This window comes from Podarcis melisellensis, assembly GCF_964234715.1.
Source record: "Podarcis melisellensis genome assembly, chromosome: 8".
Taxonomy (NCBI): Eukaryota; Metazoa; Chordata; class Lepidosauria; order Squamata; family Lacertidae; genus Podarcis; species Podarcis melisellensis.
In genome coordinates this window covers 18413907-18435134 of record NC_138540.1, presented here as the reverse complement: position 1 = coordinate 18435134, position 21228 = coordinate 18413907, and the positions used below count along the sequence as shown (strand labels likewise).

Below are 21228 nucleotides of genomic sequence, written 5' to 3'. Positions count from 1 at the left end.
CCTGATATCCAGGAAGTTCTGGCCGCTGGTTTCCGGGATCTGCTTGAAGGCATAAATTAAGATGGCTACGCAGAGAGGCCAAAAGAGGAGAAAGCTGTAAGGCTCAATTTGCATCTGGAGAGAAAAAAGAGAGAAAAAGATAGAGAGATATAGGACTTGGGCACGATATGGAATGTGTGTAAGAGAAAAAGATAGTAGCAGCCACACCGACTCAAGCAAAATGGCAGGCAGGCAAGCAAGCAGCATGGGTGGCAGGCAGCCCATGCAAGCTGTTTAACGGGGCAGAGATTGGAGGCACTTCTCAGAGCAGTTTGGCAAACTGCTCTCTGAAGCACCCTTTGTTATGTACTGAAGTTCTCACCCTGGGCCAGCAGGGGGATACTGTAGATAGTTTTCACTCAGGTCCACATATGCAAATAAGGGATTGAAAGTGACGTTCAGTGATTGGATAGTTACAGAAAATGGTTACTGTTGAATTCTAGTGGAGCTCTATATAAGCAGGCTGGCTGAACCCTTCAGTTCTGTTCTGTTCTGGCCTGTGAATAAATAAGAGCTGTTTGAAGAATCGCTGTGTCGTCTGATATGTTCACAGACAATTTAACACCCTTGTTCAACACAGCTAAAGCAAGGTTTAATGGAGGGGGCAGGTGCTTCAGAACAGTCTCTGAAGGAGGAATGGCTTCTGAAAGTAACAGACTATGCAGAAATGGCAAAGCTGACAGCAAAACCAAGAGATCGAAATGATGAACTTTTTAATAGATGAGTGGAGGCCTTTTTGGGACTATTTGAAAAAGCATTATAGCCAAATGAAATCGCAGGCAGGATTTGAGATACGAGCAGTGGACAAAAAACGATAAAATAATTGTACTAGAGGGATTTTTATTTATTTTTTTGTAATAGAGAAGAATTTATTATCTAAAGCAGCAGAAAAGGGTTTGAATAAAAACACTGGGTGGGTGGGAAGCCAATCTATGAAACATAGTCGTTATGTAATTATCTAATTTGAGAAATTTTGGAAATCTTTATCTTAACTGTAAAGGAGGCCAGCTACAGAATGCACATTTAAAGCAGCAAAGTCCACACACACACGAAACACATTATCTTAAACATTTCAAAAGAAAACATTGCTAAAGGAAGTCAATTATCAAATGCACATTCAAAACAGCATAATTATCCAGAGAATTATCATAAGCATAGAACATTGCCACTGCTGCTCCCAATGCTCCCTTATGGCAGGTGGAGTCTGTGGAAGTTCAGGTTCAGTGACCTGGGACTCCTCTAAGAGAACCTTGGATGTATTAGCCAAAGCCACTTACCTCCATCTGAAGGAACACGACTCCGATAACGAATTTGCAGAACCAGTGAACACAGCCCCCAGCCACGAAGGCAGTGGACCGGGATGACTGAAGGAAGAGTTCTGCTACAATCACCACTGGAACTGGATCTGGGCCGGGAGAGAGATAATGCCCCATTTTCATTTTCGCTAATAATAATATTATAATATTTTTTTTATTTATACCCTGTCCATCTGGCTGGGCCTCCCCAGCCACTCTGGTAGGCCTCTAACAAAATATTAAAAGTACATTAAAAAATCAGCCATTAAAAACTTCCTTACACAGGGAAGTTTATCTATACTACTCATCTCTTGTGCTTCCTCAAGGAGTCCTGAACATCCTGGCCATACTACGATGCCACTTTGAACGGTTGTGGCTTCCTCCAGAGAATTATGGGAGCTGCCATTTGTTAGAGGTGCAGAGAGTGGCTAGGAGGCCCCTATTCCACCACCCCCCGCCCCCCAGAACTGAAATTCTTAGACCAGTTTAACAACCAACTCTTCTTCTCAAAGAACTCTGTGAGGGGAGTAGAGCAGGCATAGGCAAACTCGGCCCTCCAGATGTTTTGGGACTACAATTCCCATCATCCCTGACCACTGGTCCTGTTAGCTAGGGATCATGGGAGTTGTAGTCCCAAAACATCTGGAGGGCCGAGTTTGCCTATGCCTGGAGTAGAGGATTCTCCCAATAACTCTCGACACCCATAACAAACTACAGCTCCCAGAATTCCTTGGGGGAAGCCATGACTGCTTGACGTGCTATGATTCTGCTTTAAATGTATGGTTGGGAATGTGGCTCAGGTAAAGACTTAGGGTTGTAGCCAGTGAAATTCTACACAGAAAAGACCTACTGAAATTAGCAAACTGAAATTAGCCACGTTCGCTAGCTTCAATGGATCTACTCTGCCTTGGAAGCAGAACATGTTCCACTTCCTGTTGAGTGTAAATTGAGTCCCCCGCTGCTATGGGAAAGAATGCCTTATTTTAAGAATGCTTTGATTTAAGAACGGACTTCCGGAACGGATTAAGTTCGTAAACCAAGGTACCACTGTAGTGGCGAGCTCAGTGTAACAAGAGATGGACAAGTCTCATAAATCATCTTCATCAGAGAGCTTACCTGGCCCAATGGACTGTCCAATGAGGAAGAGAGTAACGAAAGATGAGCTGACATATGACATCCACCAGATGGTCTTCTGTTGGAGAAAAGGACTCACAGTTCAGGCAGAGACAGTGCTGTGGTTGCAAATGACATAGATACTCCACTACTGCAATCATTATCATCAGAAAACCCTATTTAATAGGACCGTGACTGTGTTCCTGTGCCTGGGCATAAGCTCCATTGAACTCAGTGGTGCTTTCTTCTCCCCAGTATCAACCATCTCAGATCCTACGATCAGCAGGTGGTGCCACTGGGGACTGCCCAGCTGGCATTGACACATAACAGGGCCTTTTCAATGGTGGCTCCTTGCCTGTGGAATGTCCTCCCTGGTGTGGTGTGTCTCTCCCTTCAATACTTACTTTCAGGAATTTAATAACACCCTTGTTTAACCTAGGCATTTGATAGCTGAAAGACACTGCTCCTGGCAACCCTATGATCACCAGCTAAGAGTGTTTTTAACTGTTCTTTTAATACATAAAAAGGTTTTAAACTGGTTTTAGAGTGTTTTAAAACTGCTTTGAGTTGCGTTGGTTTTTTTTGTAAAAAAAAATAACCATTGTTGCATGTTTTATCCTGGGCTCCTTTGAGAGGAAGAAAAATCAAAACAACAACAAAACAACAACATGGTTTAATTAACAGCCTATCTGCTCTACCCTGCAAAATTCCTCAGTTTTATACTGGTTCAATTGTCATCACCTCCTGCAAGCAATTACTGTATTGGAACTGCAGTTTGGTGCCAGAAATTCCTGAGCTACCCCCATAGAGCTACGATTTTGTAAATGTTCATGTTCCATAACTGTAGAAATAAATGAACAAATAAATAAAATTATAGGGTTTTATCCAATGCCAGTCCAACTCAGAGCAGACTCACTGAAGTTAATGGACTTTAGCTCATCTTGGCTGGTATGAAGCACTGAAGTTAATGTTTATTATTTAATTATCTATTGCATTTCCATCCCACCTTTTCCTATGAGGAAGTCCAGGTGGCACACACATGATTCTCCCTCTCCCACAATAACCCTGTGAGGTAGGTTAGGCGGAGAGGCAGGGGCTGGCCTCAAGGTCACACCCAGTGAGTTTTGTGACCCAAGTGGGGATTCGAACCCTGTTCTCCCCACACCCCAATCCGACAATCTAATCCATGCGTAGGTGTAATGGTTATATGGGGTTGCTTATGCGTAAGTTGCCGCCACTCCTGGCTAGGTTGCCTGGTTAAACCTTTTCCTGGCTGGACAGCCCTTCACTTCGTGGCTGTTTCAGTCGCTAGCAGAATCCGTCAGTGGGCATTTCTTGAACTTCTTCCAGCAAAGAAGTTCTTTGACGCCAAGTCTACGCCTACTTTCCCTGCGCGGAAATCTTCTGCGCAGGGTGGGTGTGGGTAACGGAGGACCTGTGCTCTCCCCGCTGGTCTCCGGAGAAGAGTCCTGGAGCCCCCTCTCCGATTCCCGCATCCGCCCCCCTTTATCCCTGGTGTTATGCTGATTTCCTTCCCCAGCCGATGAATTCACTCTCTCCCTGCTTGGCCCTTCTCCGGCATCGCTTGGGAGCCCTGCCTCCACTTCTGGCTCCGATGTCAGTTCCCTGACAGTAGGCAAACTAAGGCCCAGGGTCCAGATCCAGCCCAATCACCTTCTAAATCCAGCCCGCGGACGGTCCGGGGAATCGGCATGTTTTTACATGAGTAGAATGTGTGCTTTAATGCATCTCTGGGTTATTTGTGGGTTTTTTTTACATGAGTAGAATGTGTGCTTTTACAATGGTACCGGGTTAAGAACTTAATTTGTTCTGGAGGTCCGTTCTTAACCTGAAACTGTTCTTAACCTGAGGTACCACTTTAGCTAATTGGGCCTCCCGCTGCCTCCACGCCTCCACCGCCAAGCGATTACTGTTTTGATCCTGAAGCAAAGTTCTTAACCTGAGGTACTATTTCTGGGTTAGCGGAGTCTGTAACCTGAAGCGTCTGTAAGCTGAGGTACCACTGTATTTAAAATGCATCTCTGGGTTATTTGTGGGGCATAGGAATTCATTCATCCCCCCCCAAAAAATATAGTTCAGCCCCCCACAAGGTCTGAGGGGCAGTGGACCAGCCCCCTGCTGAAAAAGCTTGCTGACCCCTGATCTAATCACTGCACCACACCAGCTCCCCCACCACACCACATAATTATAATGGGTTCCCTCTGAGTAGGATTCAGTTGACTGCAACCCATAATTTCCATTAAAGCAGCATCCACTACACAAAATCAGCATCATTCATCATTTGATGCTCTCCTCCATTTGCCATCTCCATAGAGTGGCAACAGGAGAATGGTCTTTTCAGTGGTGGCACCTGCTTATGAAATGCTCTCTTCCCAGGGAGGTTCACCATCACTAACTATTTGGGGGCACCAGGCAAAAGTGTTTCTTTTCAGCCAGGCTCGGGGAGTTTAGGATACTGTCATGTATACCTGAAGGAGCGTCTCCACCCCTATCGTTCTGCCCGGACACTGAGATCCAGCGCCGAGGGCCTTCTGGCGGTTCCCTCATTGCGAGAAGTGAGGTTACAGGGAACCAGGCAGAGGGCCTTCTCAGTAGTGGCGCCCGCCCTGTGGAACACCCTCCCATCAGATGTCAAAGAGATAAACAACTACCTGACATTCAGAAGACATCTGAAGGCAGCCCTGTTCAGGGAAGTTTTTAATATTTAACGCTGTATTGTTTTTAATACTTGATTGGGAGCCACCCAGAGTGGCTGGGGAAACCCAGCCAGATGGGCAGGGTATAAATAATAAATTGTTGTTGTTGTTGTTGTTGTTGTTGTGGCCTCCTTTGTTTCATGCATAAGAGTGCTTTTAGCTTTTATTTTATTTCAGTTTTGGTTTTCATTCTTGTCTTACATTGCAAGTCCCTTTGGGGCTTTACTTTCTGCAAACAGAAAAGACTAAGAAATGCAACAGGTAAATTATTATCATCATTATCCTAAGAACTGAGGGCGCTGCATTGGTGGGTGCTTAGCGTCAGACATCAAGAGTTTGTAGACTTGCAATACAGACCTGTAATTCAATCGCCATGGCTAAGAGGACGCAGGTGATGCTGCAAATCCCCAAGCCACTGAGTAGCAGATTTCTGTGCCCCGAAGAGTCAGCAAAACGGATCTAACAGATTAAAAAAAAAACGGAAGTTAGAAAGAGAGAGGAAGGGTGCTTCAAAATGGCCTGTCTATTGAGCATACATTCTGATTTTTTTATTATTTTTTTGAGTTTGGATTTGATATCCTGCTTTATCACTACCCTAAGGAGTCTCAAAGTGGCTAACAATCTCCTTTTCCCTTCCTCCCCCACAACAAACACTCTGTGAGGTGAGTGAGGCTGAGAGACTTCAGAGAGAAGTGTGACTAGCCCTAGGTCACCCAGCAGCTGCATGTGGAGGAGCGGGGAAGCAAACCCAGTTCACCAGATTACGAGTCCACTGCTCATAATGGCATTGTAGAGATGTTGGGAATTGAACCTAGGACCTTTTGCCTGCAAAGCAGATGCTCTACCATTGAACTATAGCCCTACAGACATAGGAATATAAGAAACCATCTTATATTGAGTGAAGCCCATTAGCCAATCGAACTCACTATTGTCTACACTGGCTAGCAGCAGCTCTCCAGAGTTTCTGGCAGAGTACATTCCCATCCCAACCTGGAGATGCAACTGGGGATTGAGCCCATCTGAAACCCACCCGAAATTAGCAACAGTCTGAAGGGCCCAAAGATGGAAGCTCTGTTTTTACTTAACCCAAGCCAAACCAGGCACTCAGCTATATAGCTGCAAATAAAACGTTTAAACTGTGTTGTAAAGTGCATTATACAAATGTGACACTAGATGGCGATGGTGAGCTATGGCAAATCCAATATATTTTTCAAAACTTTTTTACAAAAGCATTTCCACAGCGTTTTTTATATCCCACCCAGATCTCTGGAGAGGCGATGGCAGCCGTTTGGCCCCTTCTCTGATCCTCCTGCTGTGAGCTAAGCCATGGTTTGTCTTTGCATGCCATCCGAACCTGGACTTGTGGTTTGTCTGTAGGAAACTGGAACAACTCAGCCAGCTTAACACAGAGGCACACTATAAAAGCGCTGGCCTTTGGAGTAGGCCAAGGGTAGAAGCATTACAAGGAGGAGCTAAACATTCATATCAGGGGAGACCAACATGGTGCCTTCTAGACATTTTGGACTACACTTCCCATCAGCCCCAGCCTGTGTGACCAATGCTTAGGGATTATGGAGTTTTGGTCCACAACATCTGGAGCTCACCATGTTGGCGTTGATGTAGAAATGGGAGAGAATCTTACCACCAGGAGAGTTATGAACATAAGCATAATGTATATCGTTATGCTGATATACCCGACAATTTTCTTCTCTAACCCCATAGACATGTAGAGTATCTCCATATAATAGCTGGCCTGAAAAGAGAAACAGACATTCTTAGCTGAATGATGACCCCCTATCAGGATACAGACAAATCTGTCCATTTCAGTTTCTGTCGTTTTTTCAGTCTTAATTTCGGCTCTCCTCAGAGAGCCAGTGAGGAGGGGGATTTTTCACTGCTCAATATCCCACCCACCTCAAAGCAGCCAGCAATGGCGCCAGGCAGGCTTCCCTGGGGAAAGCATCCCACACGCAGGAGCCATCACCAAAAAGGCCCGTTCTCCTTGGGGAGATTGCCCTACCGCGTTAATGCCAGTGAGCTGCTGCCCGCCCATCAAGACGACAGCAGAGACGAGGTGGTTCCATATGTCATCGAAGTGATACATCGTAGAGATGTCCATATCCTTTTCCAATTCCTCGGAGAGGTCCTCCTCGTGGAGCTCTTCGATTTCATCCTCCACGTTGTCGCAGCCCCTTAGCTTCACCAAGGCTGTGTGGAAGGAGACAACTGGCTTACTGGTGCCACAGACCACCCATGTCGGCTCAGCAGCATTTGGAGGGTTCTTAGGGCCTCCCATCCCCAGTCTGTACACACTGTCTCTTCCAGCACTGGGGCTGGTGCCCGCTGGAACTGATTTGGCAGAGGTCAGGGAGGCCAACAGTAGGGGGCGCAACAGCGAACGGCTGGGGGCGCTAGAGCCAATGGTAGGTAAAGTCAATGATTTCTAGCTTTGTCCCCATCTTCTTCCTCCCCCCCTGCTGAGTTCAACACTGAGCCTAAGGAGAACATAGCCAGTTTATGCAGAGATTAGACTACAGCATACAATCAGTCTATATTTAACATTCTTTCAGATATCTTTACGGGGTGGTTATATGATAAGGGGGACGCGGGTGGTGCTGTGGGTTAAACCACAGAGCCTAGGACTTGCCAATCAGAAGGCTGGCGGTTTGAATCCCCTCAACGGGGTGAGCTCCCGTTGCTCGGTCCCTGCTCCTGCCAACCTAGCAGTTCAAAAGCACGTCAAAGTGCAAGTAGATAAATAGGTAGCGCTCTGGCGGGAAGGGAAACGGTGTTTCCGTGTGCTGTTCTGGTTCACCAGAAGCGGCTTAGTCATGCTGGCCACATGAGCTGTACGCTGGCTCCCTCGGCCAATAAAGCGAGATGAGCGCTGCAACCCCAGAGTCGGTCACGACTGGACCTAAGGGTCAGGGGTCCCTTTACCTTTACTATATGACAAGGAGCATTCTCTGGTTTGCTTTTGGGTTGTTTTTACATTTTCACTTTAACCGTTCATTCATTCCATACTTTCCTCCATCACTTTCCAAAGTACCAAAAGTCAATTTTTAAAATAAAAAGAAGAAGAAGAAGTAGATTTGTTGTCCTAGGGCAAAATAGCATTTTAAAATCACTTTCAATGTGCAAAACTGTCAAGGATGCACAGGAATCCCTCTTGCAAAGTACAGTAGAAGGAGTTCGGAAGGCACCCTGGAAATTTTCTTGGGCTACAACTACGTGTGGCATGGAGAAAGTGGATGGAGGGAAGCTTCTCCCCCCCCCCTCTAGAATTCACCGACATCCTAGGAAGCTGAATGTTGAAAGATTCAGAACAAACAAAAGAAATGACTTCAGTGCACTACCAAACTCTCTCCTGCAGGAGGCAGCGACAGCCACCAGCTTGAATGGCTTTAAAAGAGGATTGGGCAAAATCATGGAGAGGAAGGCTATAGTATCAACTATAGTTTTGATGGTTGTGTTCTGCCTCCATGGTTGGAGGCAGGAATGCTTCTGAATCTCAGTTGCTGGAAACCACAGGAGGGGAGAGGGCTCCTGCTCAGGTCCTGAATTGAAATTGATATGGTTTTGCAAGTATCCTTTAAACACCTTCCAGTCCCTGTCTATCTTCTCTTTTGAGACCATATTGAAAAATCAGAACTCCTATTAGAATAAACAAGTTCTGTTTTAAATACTAAAATACTAAATAAGATGGATAAAAAAAGGTACCCCTGCCCATACGGGCCAGTCGTGACCGACTCTAGGGTTGCGCGCTCATCTCGCTCAAGAGGCTGGGAGCCGGTGCTGTCCGAAGACACTTCCGGGTCACGTGGCCAGCGTGAAGAAGCTGCAGCTGGTGAGCCAGCACCATGGAAACGCCGTTTACCTTCCCGCTATAAAGCGGTACCTATTTATCTACTTGCACTTAGGGGTGCTTTCGAACTGCTAGGTGGGCAGGAGCTGGGACCGAACGACGGGAGCTCACCCTGCCGTGGGGATTCGAACCGCCGACCTTACGATCAGCAAGTCCTAGGCACTGAGGTTTTACCCACAGCGCCACCCGCGTCCCAAAAAAAGATGGATAACAATGTACAATAGAAAAATTAAAAAATAATACAATACAATAAATACAACAAAAAAATACAATAAAAAATAAGATGGATAACAATGTACAATAGAAAAAGGAGCATGAAATTAGGTTAAAGGTGTGTGAAAGAAAGTAATAGAAGTGGAAATAAATTGCAATTGAGTAGATTGGAAGCCTAACACAAAGGTGGGGTGAGGGGGGGTGGATGGTGATGGGAAAAGGAATTATCTGTGGGATTGAGTGTAGGTACGTTTGAACATTTTTAACGATTGTATGAAATGTATGTTTGTATGCTTGTATATTTGCAATATGTGTGTATTAATGTTGAATTATTTTAATAATTTTTTTTAAAAAAAATGAAATTGAAATACTTTATTGTCACTTGTACAACTTGTATACAGTGAGATTACACGAGCACACACACCTCCACTCAGCTCTCTTGGTCTTAATACCCCTCGTTTACTGACACACACACACACCAAACCCGAAAGTCAGTTGCCCTGTTGTTATCTTTTCATTCAGCAGCCTAACAGCCCACGGATAGAAGCTGTTCTTTACCCTGTTGGTGCGACTCATCATGCTTCTATATCTTCTGCTTGTTCCTTCTCATTGGCCACTGTGAGAACAGCATGGTGAACTAGATGGGTCATTGGCCTGATCCAGGAGGCTCTTATTAGGCTGCCTTGCACAGAAAGTGAAAACAGCAGCGCTTTTGGTGCTCACTCACTTTGGTGGATCTACTCTAATTAGCGGCGTACAACCCTGGGCTTAAAGGTTTGGGGAACAAAGACTGATGATAATAACCACATCCACATGTTTTTCCATTCAGTTTCTACCTTCTCTGGCTGCTTTTTCGTCATGCCTCTGAATCAGGAGGTACCGAGGACTTTCGGGGAAGAAGGGCAGGAAGATGAGCTGAAATAATGCTGGAACGCCAGTGAGGCTCAGCAGGAACGGCCAACCTGCACACAGATGGTAAGAGACATGAAATGTGATAGCACAACTAGGTGGCTAATTCATAGACCACAGACAGTATCTGGCCCCCGCCAAGTTGTGTGTTGGCCCCCGCCCAGCTCCGCCACCTCAGTGTGAATTTCTTTCTTTTTAAAATCATTTTTATGGTGTTTTCGTTATAAACAATAACAATAAAAGCAAACAATGACTGGATAGGAATAACCAGACAATATAAACCAAGCATTATAGGAGCAAGGCATAAACCTGAAGACCATTGTTATAAGAATTTTAAGGTCTCAAATATAGAATAAATATTCATAAATGCACACATATCTAAATATATGAACCATGTGTCTGAAATAGTGCAAGAGAGCAATCCTGAAGCCATTTTGACTCCACCAATGACCTTAAATATTCCTCTGCAGTCAGGGAGGCAAATGGCGAAAGCCTTCCCGTTGTCTTTTGCTTACAAATCCTGTCTTAAGGGCGTATTTGTGTATGAATAGGGTGAGCGTGTGACCTGGATTCAGGAACTTAAGTATTAACCACCACAAAAGAATGCCCAGGTGCCCAGGTGTCAAGAGGCCAAAAGGGGCATCTCTCAGACTTACCTTCTTGGGTCCCTAGGAGTTTGTCAAGGCCAAATATGCGAGCCATCAGGCTACCAAATATGATAAAGAAATGGCCAGTGATGGCTATGGCTCCTCGCAGGTTTTCGGGGGCAATCTCTGTGAGGTACATGGGAACCACGCTGAAGGAGATCCCTGTTGACAAGGTAAAAAAAAAAAGACAATTGAATGTGCATAGGCTACGCGAAGGGACGCGGGTGGCGCTGTGGGTAAAAGCCTCAGCGCCTAGGGCTTGCCGATCAAAAGGTCGGTGGTTCGAATCCCCGCGACGGGGTGCGCTCCCGCTGCTCGGTCCCAGCGCCTGCCAACCTAGCAGTTCGAAAGCACCCGTGGGTGCAAGTAGATAAATAGGGACCGCTTACCAGCGGGAAGGTAAACGGCGTTCCGTGTGCTGCGCTGGCTTGCCAGATGCAGCTTTGTCACGCTGGCCACGTGACCCGGAAGTGTCTTCGGACAGCGCTGGCCCCCGGCCTCTTGAGTGAGATGGGCGCACAACCCCAGAGTCTGTCAAGACTGGCCTGTACGGGCAGGGGTACCTTTACCTTTAGGCTATGCGCAGAAGCATCTGAACATATTCCTGGGTTGGCAGGCAAAGCAAAGTCCTACTCAGAGCAGACTGTTACAAAAGCTGGGTGCCTGCCCCTCCCTCTGCCAAGCGGTGGCAAGAGTCCATCGGGTCCCAGGCACACATCCAGGGTTTGTGTCCCTTTGGAGAACAGAAGACGTGGCGAAGACAGCCGTGCTTCAAGAAATATGGTTCATTCACCTATTTACACCTTCCGTCTGCATGGAGGAAGTCCGGATCTTACAACATGGCCCACAGGGAACTTTTCACCTCCCTCTCCAAGACAGGTAAAGGTAATGGGACCCCTGACCATTAGGTCCAGTCGTGGCTGACTCTGGGGTTGCGGCGCTCATCTCGCTTTATTGGCCGAGGAGCCGGCGTACAGCTTCTGGGTCATGTGGCCAGCATGACTAAGCCGCTTCTGGCGAACCAGAGCTGCGCACGGAAATGTCGTTTACCTTCCGGCTGGAGTGGTACCTATTTATCTACTTGCACTTTGACATGCTTTTGAACAGCTCGGTGGGCAGGAGCTGGGACCAAGCAACGGGAGACCTTCTGATCAGCAGGTCCTAGGCGCTGTAGATCTCAGCCTTTTTTTGTCCCTTCTTCCTCCCAGAAAACCCCTTGCCCTCCCCCAGAGCAGTTACCCTGGCAACCTTCCAAATCCCCAGTCTCTGTTCACACCTGGGGGCGACAGGGGAGTTCCATTGTCTTGTTAATGGTCTCTGTTGTACTCTTGATAGCTGTAGCTATCAAGATCGGTTTGCATAAGCCAGCCCAGGATTTCCTTGTCTGGCCCAGCTCTGCAGTTGGTGTCTTAGTCCATATCCCAATTAATCAAAATCCGAACATTTCCTTCATTCCTAGGGCTTAGGAGGATTCCCTCCCCCACCCCCGTGCCCCCAGATCTATAACAAGACTCATTGGACTGTTGCCAAGCAGGTGTTGATTTCTTTTTTCCATTTCTGAAAATATTTAGGGCATTTATAACAAAAAGACAGAGTGCTTTTTTTCTTTAAAAATATTTAGGGGTGCTCTCATTTTCCTACTCATATTAAAATACTGCCCCTCAATGAGGCCAAACTTAGATTCACAAAATGTTTAGGAGTAAGCATAAGCCTTCGTCCACCCAGAAGAAAAGCACTGAAAATACATTAAAACATACAATACAAACTGTGTACAAAAAGGTTAAAAGACACTTAGTGTAGCTCAAAGTAGACCTGTTGGAAATTATTTAATTTATTAAATAATTATTTAATTATTTCACAAAAAGTATATAATGCTTTTTAAAAAAACAAAAACCAACCTTAAAGCAGCCTTATAGCAGCAGTTTACAAAAAAAATAGAACAATGAAATTATTTATAACCTTCAAAAAAAGGAAAAAGGATTTAAATCATCGATAAGCTAAAAGTCACATTGAAACACACATGCCAAAAAGTGTCTGCTTGACATCAATAGGCAGTGAGTTCCAAAGTGTAGGTAAAAAAACAATTTCTTGGCAAACGCAGAATCAAACCTGCAACTGTGCCAGTTCTGCAGATCAGAGTGATCAAGTGGGCATATATGGGGTAATATGATCTGAGAGGTACTAATAAACCTACAGTAAGTGAGCCATGCCCATTATCTTCAATGGGTCTACTCTGAATAGGACTAGTCTTGGACCAATGTGATAGGAATTTTATGGTCTTAGATATATGGCAATGTTCATAACCGCACATACATAGATCAACACAGGAAGGCCAACCTGGAACCATTTTGATTCCTAAACTGACCAAATGTTTTCTCTGCAAGGTCAAACTGGAAAAGTCTCCCCATTGTCTCTTTCCTCACAAATCCTGTCTTAAGGACACATTTAAGATATGAATAAGGTGTGAGCCTGTGACCTGGCCCAGGAAATAAGTATTTTACCACTACAAAAGAATGGCCAGGCTCCCCAGGAAATCCAGTCAAGTAACCTGCCAGACAGGAGATAAACAAGGACAAGAGAAAAACAACATTTAAATTTCTGTGATGTAGGTGGGATGTATCTGAGGGGTGGTCTTAGGTTACACCCCTTCTGTGATGTATACATAATGTTTCTGGGGGTGGTCTTGATCTGGAGGATGGGAATTTCAAGTCTTTAAAAGCCCTTGCACAGCAATTTTAGGGGTCCTCTTCCTCTCCTGGGTGTGAGGGGAGCACCCTGTTGCAACAGATCAATAAATATCAAGCTTACTAGCTGCTTTGCTTCTCAATATTCTCTGGTTGGCCTCTGTTATTTTCTCCTACCAATAGGGAACCTATGTAAGGACTCTATATGGGCTCTTGGATACCCCATAAGGGGGGAAAGGGCATATTTTTATTTACAACACCAACAACCCGTTGAAGTGAATGGACACGGCTCACTGAAATTTATTAATTTTAGTGGGTCTCCTATGAGTATAACTTAGCTGGGAAAACCTTGGGAAGTTGTGGGCTCTCCTTGGAGGTTTTGAAAGCAGAGGTTGAATGCTCATCTGTTACGGATGCTTTAGCTGAGATTCCTGCCTTGCAGCGGTTGGACTACTAGATGACCCCCTGGGGGCCCTTTCCATTTATGATTCTTTTCCCGCCCCTATGACCAAGGACCACTATGCAGCTGTCTGTAGGAAGCAAAGCAGCCACCCCCAAAACATTTGCAGACACAAAACAGTAAACAAGCCAATACCACCCCAATACAATCACGATCACAATAATTGTGAATGCACAATATACAAGATGTCTGGAGAGGCCCAGGTCAAAGGAAGTGCATCACCAGCATGTATATTTAAACAACACCTCCTGTCTCCGACTCACCTGCACATATTCCAATAACCAAACGTGAAAAGATGATGAACTCAAAGGAGTGCACTGCTCTGGAGCAGCCCATGAGGACAGCAGAGATTATGGCCAAAATATTATTCACCTGCAAAGTACGTTTTCTGAAAAGGCAAAGGGGAAAAGGGCAGGGTGGATACTGATGGATGTATAAAAGCAGATGGAAAAGCATCAGGCAGAGGAAATTGCAACTGCTATGCTACTGTTACTGCTGCTACAATTTAATTACTGGTACGTTGTCCTGGTTTCGTTAATTGTTGGAAAGGCCAAGCAGCTTATCTCCCTAGCATCTCCACATAGGACTAAGAACACCCCTGTTCTGATTCCCTCGGAGAGCTGCTGCCAGTCAGTGTAGGTCAGTATTCTTTGACTTTAGGTGTTGCTGAACTGCTGCACCCACCATCGCTGACCATTGGTTAAGCTGGCTTGGGAATGATGGGAGTTGTATTCCAACGACTTTGGGGGACCCAAGGTGAAAGAACACTGGCGTAAACCACACTGAGCTGGAGAACTGCTGCCAGTCGGTGTAGACAATACTGAGCTAGGTGGACCATTTGTCTTAAAAGAGGGGTAATAGCTCAGCAGTATGAGACCTGCTTTGCAAGCAGAAGATCCCAGGTCCAGTCCCTGGTGTCTCCAGGTAGGGCTAGGAATCTCCCTTGTTTGAAAGCCTGCAGAGCTGCTGCCAGTCAGTGTTGGCAATACTAGATAGGCCAATGGCCTCATTGAGCATAAGACAGCTTCCTATGCTTTGATGTAGATTCTTTTCCTGTAAAAGAATGGATCAGGAGAAGCCACACAACCTTTCCCCTCCAATGCCCTCCCCATAGTGCTTTCATAGACCCTGGGATAAGAAGGTCATTCACTTGGATTGCCAGATCTCCAGGTTCGTCCATCCCCCTCCAGGCAGTAGAGGGAAAGTTTGAATCTCCAGGTGGCAAGAAAGCAAGCAAAATAGAGAGACTAAGAAGACTATGTGTGCGGCTTGTACACTTCAGTTTTTGCAAGACTGCCAGTTATTGCACAGATTCTCATGGTGGGGTATCTGCCCTACTTCATGCCTTCCTTTTCTCTCCCAATTAACCTCCATCTCCAGGGTTATCACTGTACCTGCCACAATTATCTGCCAGACGAGCCACCAAAAGAGACCCAACCATGCCTCCGACTGGGAAGAATGAAACTGTCAGACCCCACTGGAACAGGAGCAAGCTGTGGTCTATGCTGATGTGATTCCTCCATCGGTAGGTCTCGTTGTAAAAGCTTTTAATGAACTAGGAGAGAAGAGCGTGCAACAGTCAGCTTCAGGGTCTTCTTCCTGCACATTAAGCCACAGTAAACCATGGTTTGGGGTCCATGCAGATCTGACCAGGAGGGGCAAGGCAGCCTTGACTACCGTGTTTGTGGTTCTCGTTCAACATCCTTGTGTGCACACTCTCTCAACCCCCGTTTGAAGCACATGGCTTTCCCCAAAGCATCCTTGGAACTGTACAGTGGTACCCACCTAGCAGTTCGAAAGCACGTCAAAGTGCAAGTAGATAAATAGGTACCGTTCCGGCGGGAAGGTAAACGGTGTTTCCATGTGCTGCTCTGGTTCGCCAGAAGCGACTTTGTCATGCTGGCCACATGACCCAGAAGCTGTACGCCAGCTCCCTTGGCCAATAAAGCGAGATGAGTGCTGCAACCCCAGAGTCGTCCGCGACTGGACCTAATAGTCAGAGGTCCCTTTACCTTTACCTCGGGTTACATACGCTTCAGGTTACAGACTCCGCTAACCCAGAAATAGTACCCTGGGTTAATAAATTTGCTTCAGGATGAGAACAGAAATCGTGCTCCGTTGGCACGGCAGCAGCAGGAGTCCCCATTAGCTAAAGTGGTGCTTCTGGTTAAGAACAGTTTTAGGTTAAGAACGGACCTCCGGAACAAATTAAGTACTTAACCGAGGTACCACTGTAGTTGGTTAAGGGTTCTGGAAACTGTAGCTCTGCAAAAGGGGAGAACAACAGTTCCCAGGATTCTTTGGGGGAAGTCATGTCCTTTAAATGTGCAGTAAATATATACCGGTAGTTTACTATATTTTTACTGCATATATATATATATATATATATGCTTTCGTAGATTTTCACGGGTACAGGAATGCAGGTTTTGGTGTCCTCGGGTGTCTTCCCGTGTAAAAGTTGGGGTGTCTAGGCGACGTTTCGACGAGGTCTCACTCGTCATCTTCAGGCTGGTGCTTTCGGCTTCTTGTTACTGGAACAGAGCAGGATCTCAGTGTTTGAGTTCCTATAAATACTGTTGAGGGGGTGTGGTGTATAGCCTCCAATGTTCTGGGCAGAGAGGAAGTTCCCAGGCTAGTGTGCCTTTTCTTCTTTTGTTCCTTAATTACTTGAGGGATATCTTGAGTGATTTCTTGAGTGATATCCTGAGTACCACTTAGGTGGGTCATTAGGTGTGGATTAGTTGCTAAAGTCTTTGTGTCTTGACCTCTTGAACTTTGTGAAGAGTTTTTCTGAGAAGATGGCTGTACTGCACTTAGTTGTGCTCTGGCTTGGCTTCGTGTATAGGGGCGAGCTGTGGTTTTGTGGCCTGTGTCAGCCAGATCTGTGTAGGGATTGCAGGGGGGTGCAGCATCCGGAGGTGCCACCATGGTTTGGCTACTGGATGGTGTCTGTAATTTATCTGTGGAGAGGGTCTGGGTTTGGGTCTGGTGTGGTTGATTGGTGATGGCGTTCTGTGTGCCTCTGGATCTGGTGTCAGTTTTTGTGGGGAGGGCTAATTTCCAGATGTCTGGTAAGCGGGATGTGTCGTCACGCTTGTTCATGTTGTGAGGGTGTTTCTCTATCTCGATGGCTTCCATGATTATTCTCTTGTGGTGATGTTCCATGTTAAAGAGCAATTTGGAATCTGCAAAATTAATTTCGTGTCCTGTTTCTTTCATGTGTTGGAAAAGAGAGGAAGTTTTTTCTTCTTTTTTGACGGCATTCTTGTGTTCTGCGATACGTGCATTTATATATAATATATATATAGTTTACAGAGCCTAGGACTTGCCGATCAGAAGGTCGGTGGTTCGAATCCCCGCGACGGGGTGAGCTCCCGTTGCTCGGTCCCTGCTCCTGCCCACCTAGCAGTTTGAAAGCACGTCAACGTGCAAGTAGATAAATAGGTACCGCTACAGCGGGAAGGTAAACGGCATTTCCATGTGCTGCTCTGGCTCGCCAGCAGCGGCTTAGTCATGCTGCCCACATGACCCGGAAGCTGTACGCCGACTCCCTCGGCCAATAAAGCGAGATGAGCGCTGCAACCCCAGAGTCGGTCACAACTGGACCTAATGGTCAGGGGTCCCTTTACCTTTACCTTTAAATATATAGTGCGGATCTTTCCACCATGAAGGGAGAAAACATGTCTAGGTGTGGATTAGCGTATCGATGAACCGTGTTACTCACCTGAGCCTTCTTTCTCTCTGCTTCTTATTAAACTTATTGTGTGCAAGTGGTCCAAGGTCCCATTCCCCCCTCCCCCATCTTCTGCAAATGACAGAACAAATACCAGAAATGTCTGTGCTAAATAGAAAAAGGTAGAACACTTGCACTGACCCCCTGCAAGGAGTTGCCCACACTGCAAGGCTGTTGTGCCTCCTCTCCCTCAGGCATTCCACCAGTGGGAGAGATGGGAAGCTGAGCTCGCTCCATCAGCTTTGCCCCAAAGCTCAGCTCCATCCTCCTGCCCCTGAACTGTGCCACAGTGTAGTGGGGCACAGGGGTGGTTGCCCTGGGCGCAAAATTGTTAGGGTCGCAAAATTTTAACACCTGGTGCTGCCTCAATACAGCTGTGTGCTTCTGTCGCTTCTCCATGCAAACCAGGAAGTGACCTCCCCAGAGAAACGATTCTTCTTTTCTTATCTCAGTGACTGCAATCTCTTGGTTGATGCAGACATTAGGCATAGCTGTCAACTTACGGATTTGAAAATAAGGGACCGGCAGCCTCGAAAATAAGGGATCAGCAGCCCAAATAAGGGATTTTCCAAGCACAGGTATGTTCAACTTCTGAGCCCCTCCAAGCCAAAGGCAGAAAGCCCAGCCAGCAGCCAAACGAAGCCTCAAGCGGTGGTTCCCACAGCGCAGCAACCCGGCAAAGGGGATGCAGCAAGGAAAACCACCATCACCTCTCCGCTGGGAAGCGCTGAGCAAAGGCGAGTTCCCAGGCAACGCGGCCGATTTGATCGGCACAAGGCATACAAGCTCCACCCCCCAGTCGTTCTTAGACTCTTTACTGGGTGAGCAACGCAGCCAAGCAACACAGTTGGAGCCTCCCTCCTCCCTGGCCACAGGGAGGGAGGGAGAGGAGCTGCTTCCTTTGAAACCTGGGAAATTTAAGGGACATCATCAATAAGGGACAGCAGTGGGACACAGCACTAGGGTAAGGGACTTTCCTGCCAAATAAGGGACGGTTGACAGCTATGCCGTTAGGGAGTTGTATGTGCATGCCATTTCCCTCCCTTCCTTTCCCACATGGCTCCGGACACTGGAAGCCCATGCTACACCACTGCTGTGCCTGCTGATCATTAGATGAACTCCCATTGAAGAATTGGTGCCTGAATTTTATTTCCCTGTGCCCTTCCCTCCCTGTCCTTTTTCCTTGCATGTTGTGAATTTATATTGTAAGCCTGAAGGCAGGGATTGTTTTGTTCTAATCAACTGCACGTAAGCCTCTCTGGGAGTCCTGTTGACTAAAGAATAGAAACATCATAACTAGATACTGGAGACCTGTCAGGAGTAAGCATGGACCAATGGTACCAAATACAGTGGTACCTCAGGTTAAGTACTTAATTCGTTCCAGAGGTCCGTTCTTAACCTGAAACTGTTCTTAACCTGATGCACCACTTTAGCTAATGAGGCCTACTGCTGTCGCTACGCTGCCAGAGCACGATTTCTGTTCTCATCCTGAAACAAAGTTCTTAACTCAAGGTACTATTTCCGGGTTAGCGGAGTCTGTAACCTGAAGCGTCTGTAACCTGAAGCGTATGTAACCTGAGGTACCACTGTAGTATGGGAAACAGCCTTATTAGAAAAACTAACCAATAAACTGAACCTGACACTGGCACAAATAGAAGAAGACGCCTTCACCCCAGTATGGCTCCCCTTTATCACACACACACAGCCCAACAAGACAATGACAAAAATCCACCAACAGCATACAAATCAATATGGCTAACCTGATCCAAAACACCCATCCACCCTACTCACACATGAAAACAAAGACCACCACAGCCAACCACAAATGAACAACCACACCCTAGGCGAACCCCAACCTCTCTCACCACCAAAGGAACACAAGCGAACAGCAAAGAACCTGCACAAGCAACGCTGACACCAAACCCTACATATATTAAGAATAGCGTGCGAATGCTCTGAATAAATAATAACAGACCATACCTCTGCTGCGTAGTTGATCACAAAGACGTTGTAGCCATATTGGAAAGATGATCCAAAACCAGCAGTCATTGCAGCTAGCACCAGGATGCTTGTCAGTTTCTATTGGAAAAGAGCGGAAGAAACCATGAATTTTAGCGTACGGGATCCAACTGCCATAAATATTTGTTAGCTCCTGATGCATGACACGTTTGCTTGAAAACACGCCTTGCAGGTCTTGATGATGATGAAAATTCGATCTTGCTAGAATTTAGGGTTGCCATACGTCCAGAATTTCCCAGACATAGCTGGGATTCAGCCATCTGTAACAGCGGCCAGGGAGAAAAATGCAGAAAAGTCTGGGAAAATCCGGACATATGGCAACCCATGTCAGAAGTGTAATTTTTTGTGAAATTCCTTAAAAATAGCTCAAAAACATCATTTTTTGTTTTGAGATTTTCGCTTTTTGAAATATGCGCCCCCCCTTGGCAGTAGATAAGTAAAACAAAGGAAATGAGTATTCTTACCAGTTATAAACTTTAATGATCACAGCAAGAGAACAAAGAATCCTTGTCCTAGGGGTGGCGGTGCTCCCAGTTAAGGGTTCCACCCACTTCATCCCTAGTCATCCACGTCACCACTGTGTCTTGTAACCTGATCTCATAACCACTGTGGTTTCTGTGCTGCCACCTTATCAGCTCTTCTTGACCTTGGGCTGAGCAGATGAATGCTTTCCAGAGACAGTGAATCTGTTAACCCTCTCTCTTCCAGTGTTTCTTCTCCTAGCTGTTCCCCATTTCCCAGCTTCTGCCTTCTGAACCATGTCCATCTGCAAACCACTGTTCCAAATCTATACTTTCCTCCTGCTCCTGGGAAGATTCAGGATCCGGATCAGGGGGAGGGGGAGACTCCCACCATTCCTCCTCCATGCAGCCCTAGTTAGCACGGTCCCTGACATATGGCAACTCAATTTCTAAGCCTCACTAGATACATAGACTCACAGGCCTGCAAGGGACCCCATGGAAATTATCCAGACTGAGCCCCTCAAGCCTGCAACATTATTATAGGCTTACATGTCATTGCCATCCTGCAAAACAGTTGTACCTCATATTCATCAGGGCTGGGTGCCGTGTGGCCATTTAGATATTGCTGAACTCCAGCTCCCATAATCCCTTGCCACACCAATTGGGGCTGATTGAGTCCAACAACATCTAAAGGCAGCCTTGTATCAGGAGGTTTTTAACGTCTGATGTTTTGTTATGGTTTTTTATATGTGTTGGAAGCTACCCAGAGTGGCTGGGAGAACCAAATCATGTCAACAGGGCATAAATAATAAAATTATTATTATTATTATTATTATTATTATTATTATTATTATTATTATTATTATCATCATCATCATCATCATCATTATTATTAAGAGTCTGGCAGATGTCCCCCTTCTCTGCTCTAGATAGGGTTGCCATATTTCAAGAAATACAAATCCGGACACAAAAAGTTGTTGAGCTTTGGGAAAGTTTCAAAAACCCAGACATTTTGCTGATTACCCAACACACACGACCTGGACGCTGATGCCATCATTGGAATCCCGGATGTA

General features: G+C 46.1%; 1 protein-coding gene across 1 annotated transcript in view; it reads right to left on the bottom strand.

Moving 5' to 3' along the window:
- LOC309375840 (uncharacterized protein) overlaps nucleotides 1–21228 on the bottom strand; it is a 69769-nt gene that overhangs the window by 44549 nt on the left and 3992 nt on the right. The window contains exons 3-12 of the mRNA XM_081921758.1: nucleotides 19656–19754; nucleotides 15337–15497; nucleotides 14206–14330; nucleotides 10808–10960; nucleotides 10079–10204; nucleotides 7185–7372; nucleotides 5522–5623; nucleotides 2451–2526; nucleotides 1317–1444; nucleotides 24–114 (exon numbers count right to left, since the gene is read on the bottom strand). Of these exons, the coding sequence (XP_081777884.1) occupies nucleotides 24–114; nucleotides 1317–1444; nucleotides 2451–2526; nucleotides 5522–5623; nucleotides 7185–7372; nucleotides 10079–10204; nucleotides 10808–10960; nucleotides 14206–14330; nucleotides 15337–15497; nucleotides 19656–19754 (1249 nt within the window). The remainder of the gene's footprint in view (nucleotides 1–23; nucleotides 115–1316; nucleotides 1445–2450; nucleotides 2527–5521; nucleotides 5624–7184; nucleotides 7373–10078; nucleotides 10205–10807; nucleotides 10961–14205; nucleotides 14331–15336; nucleotides 15498–19655; nucleotides 19755–21228) is intronic.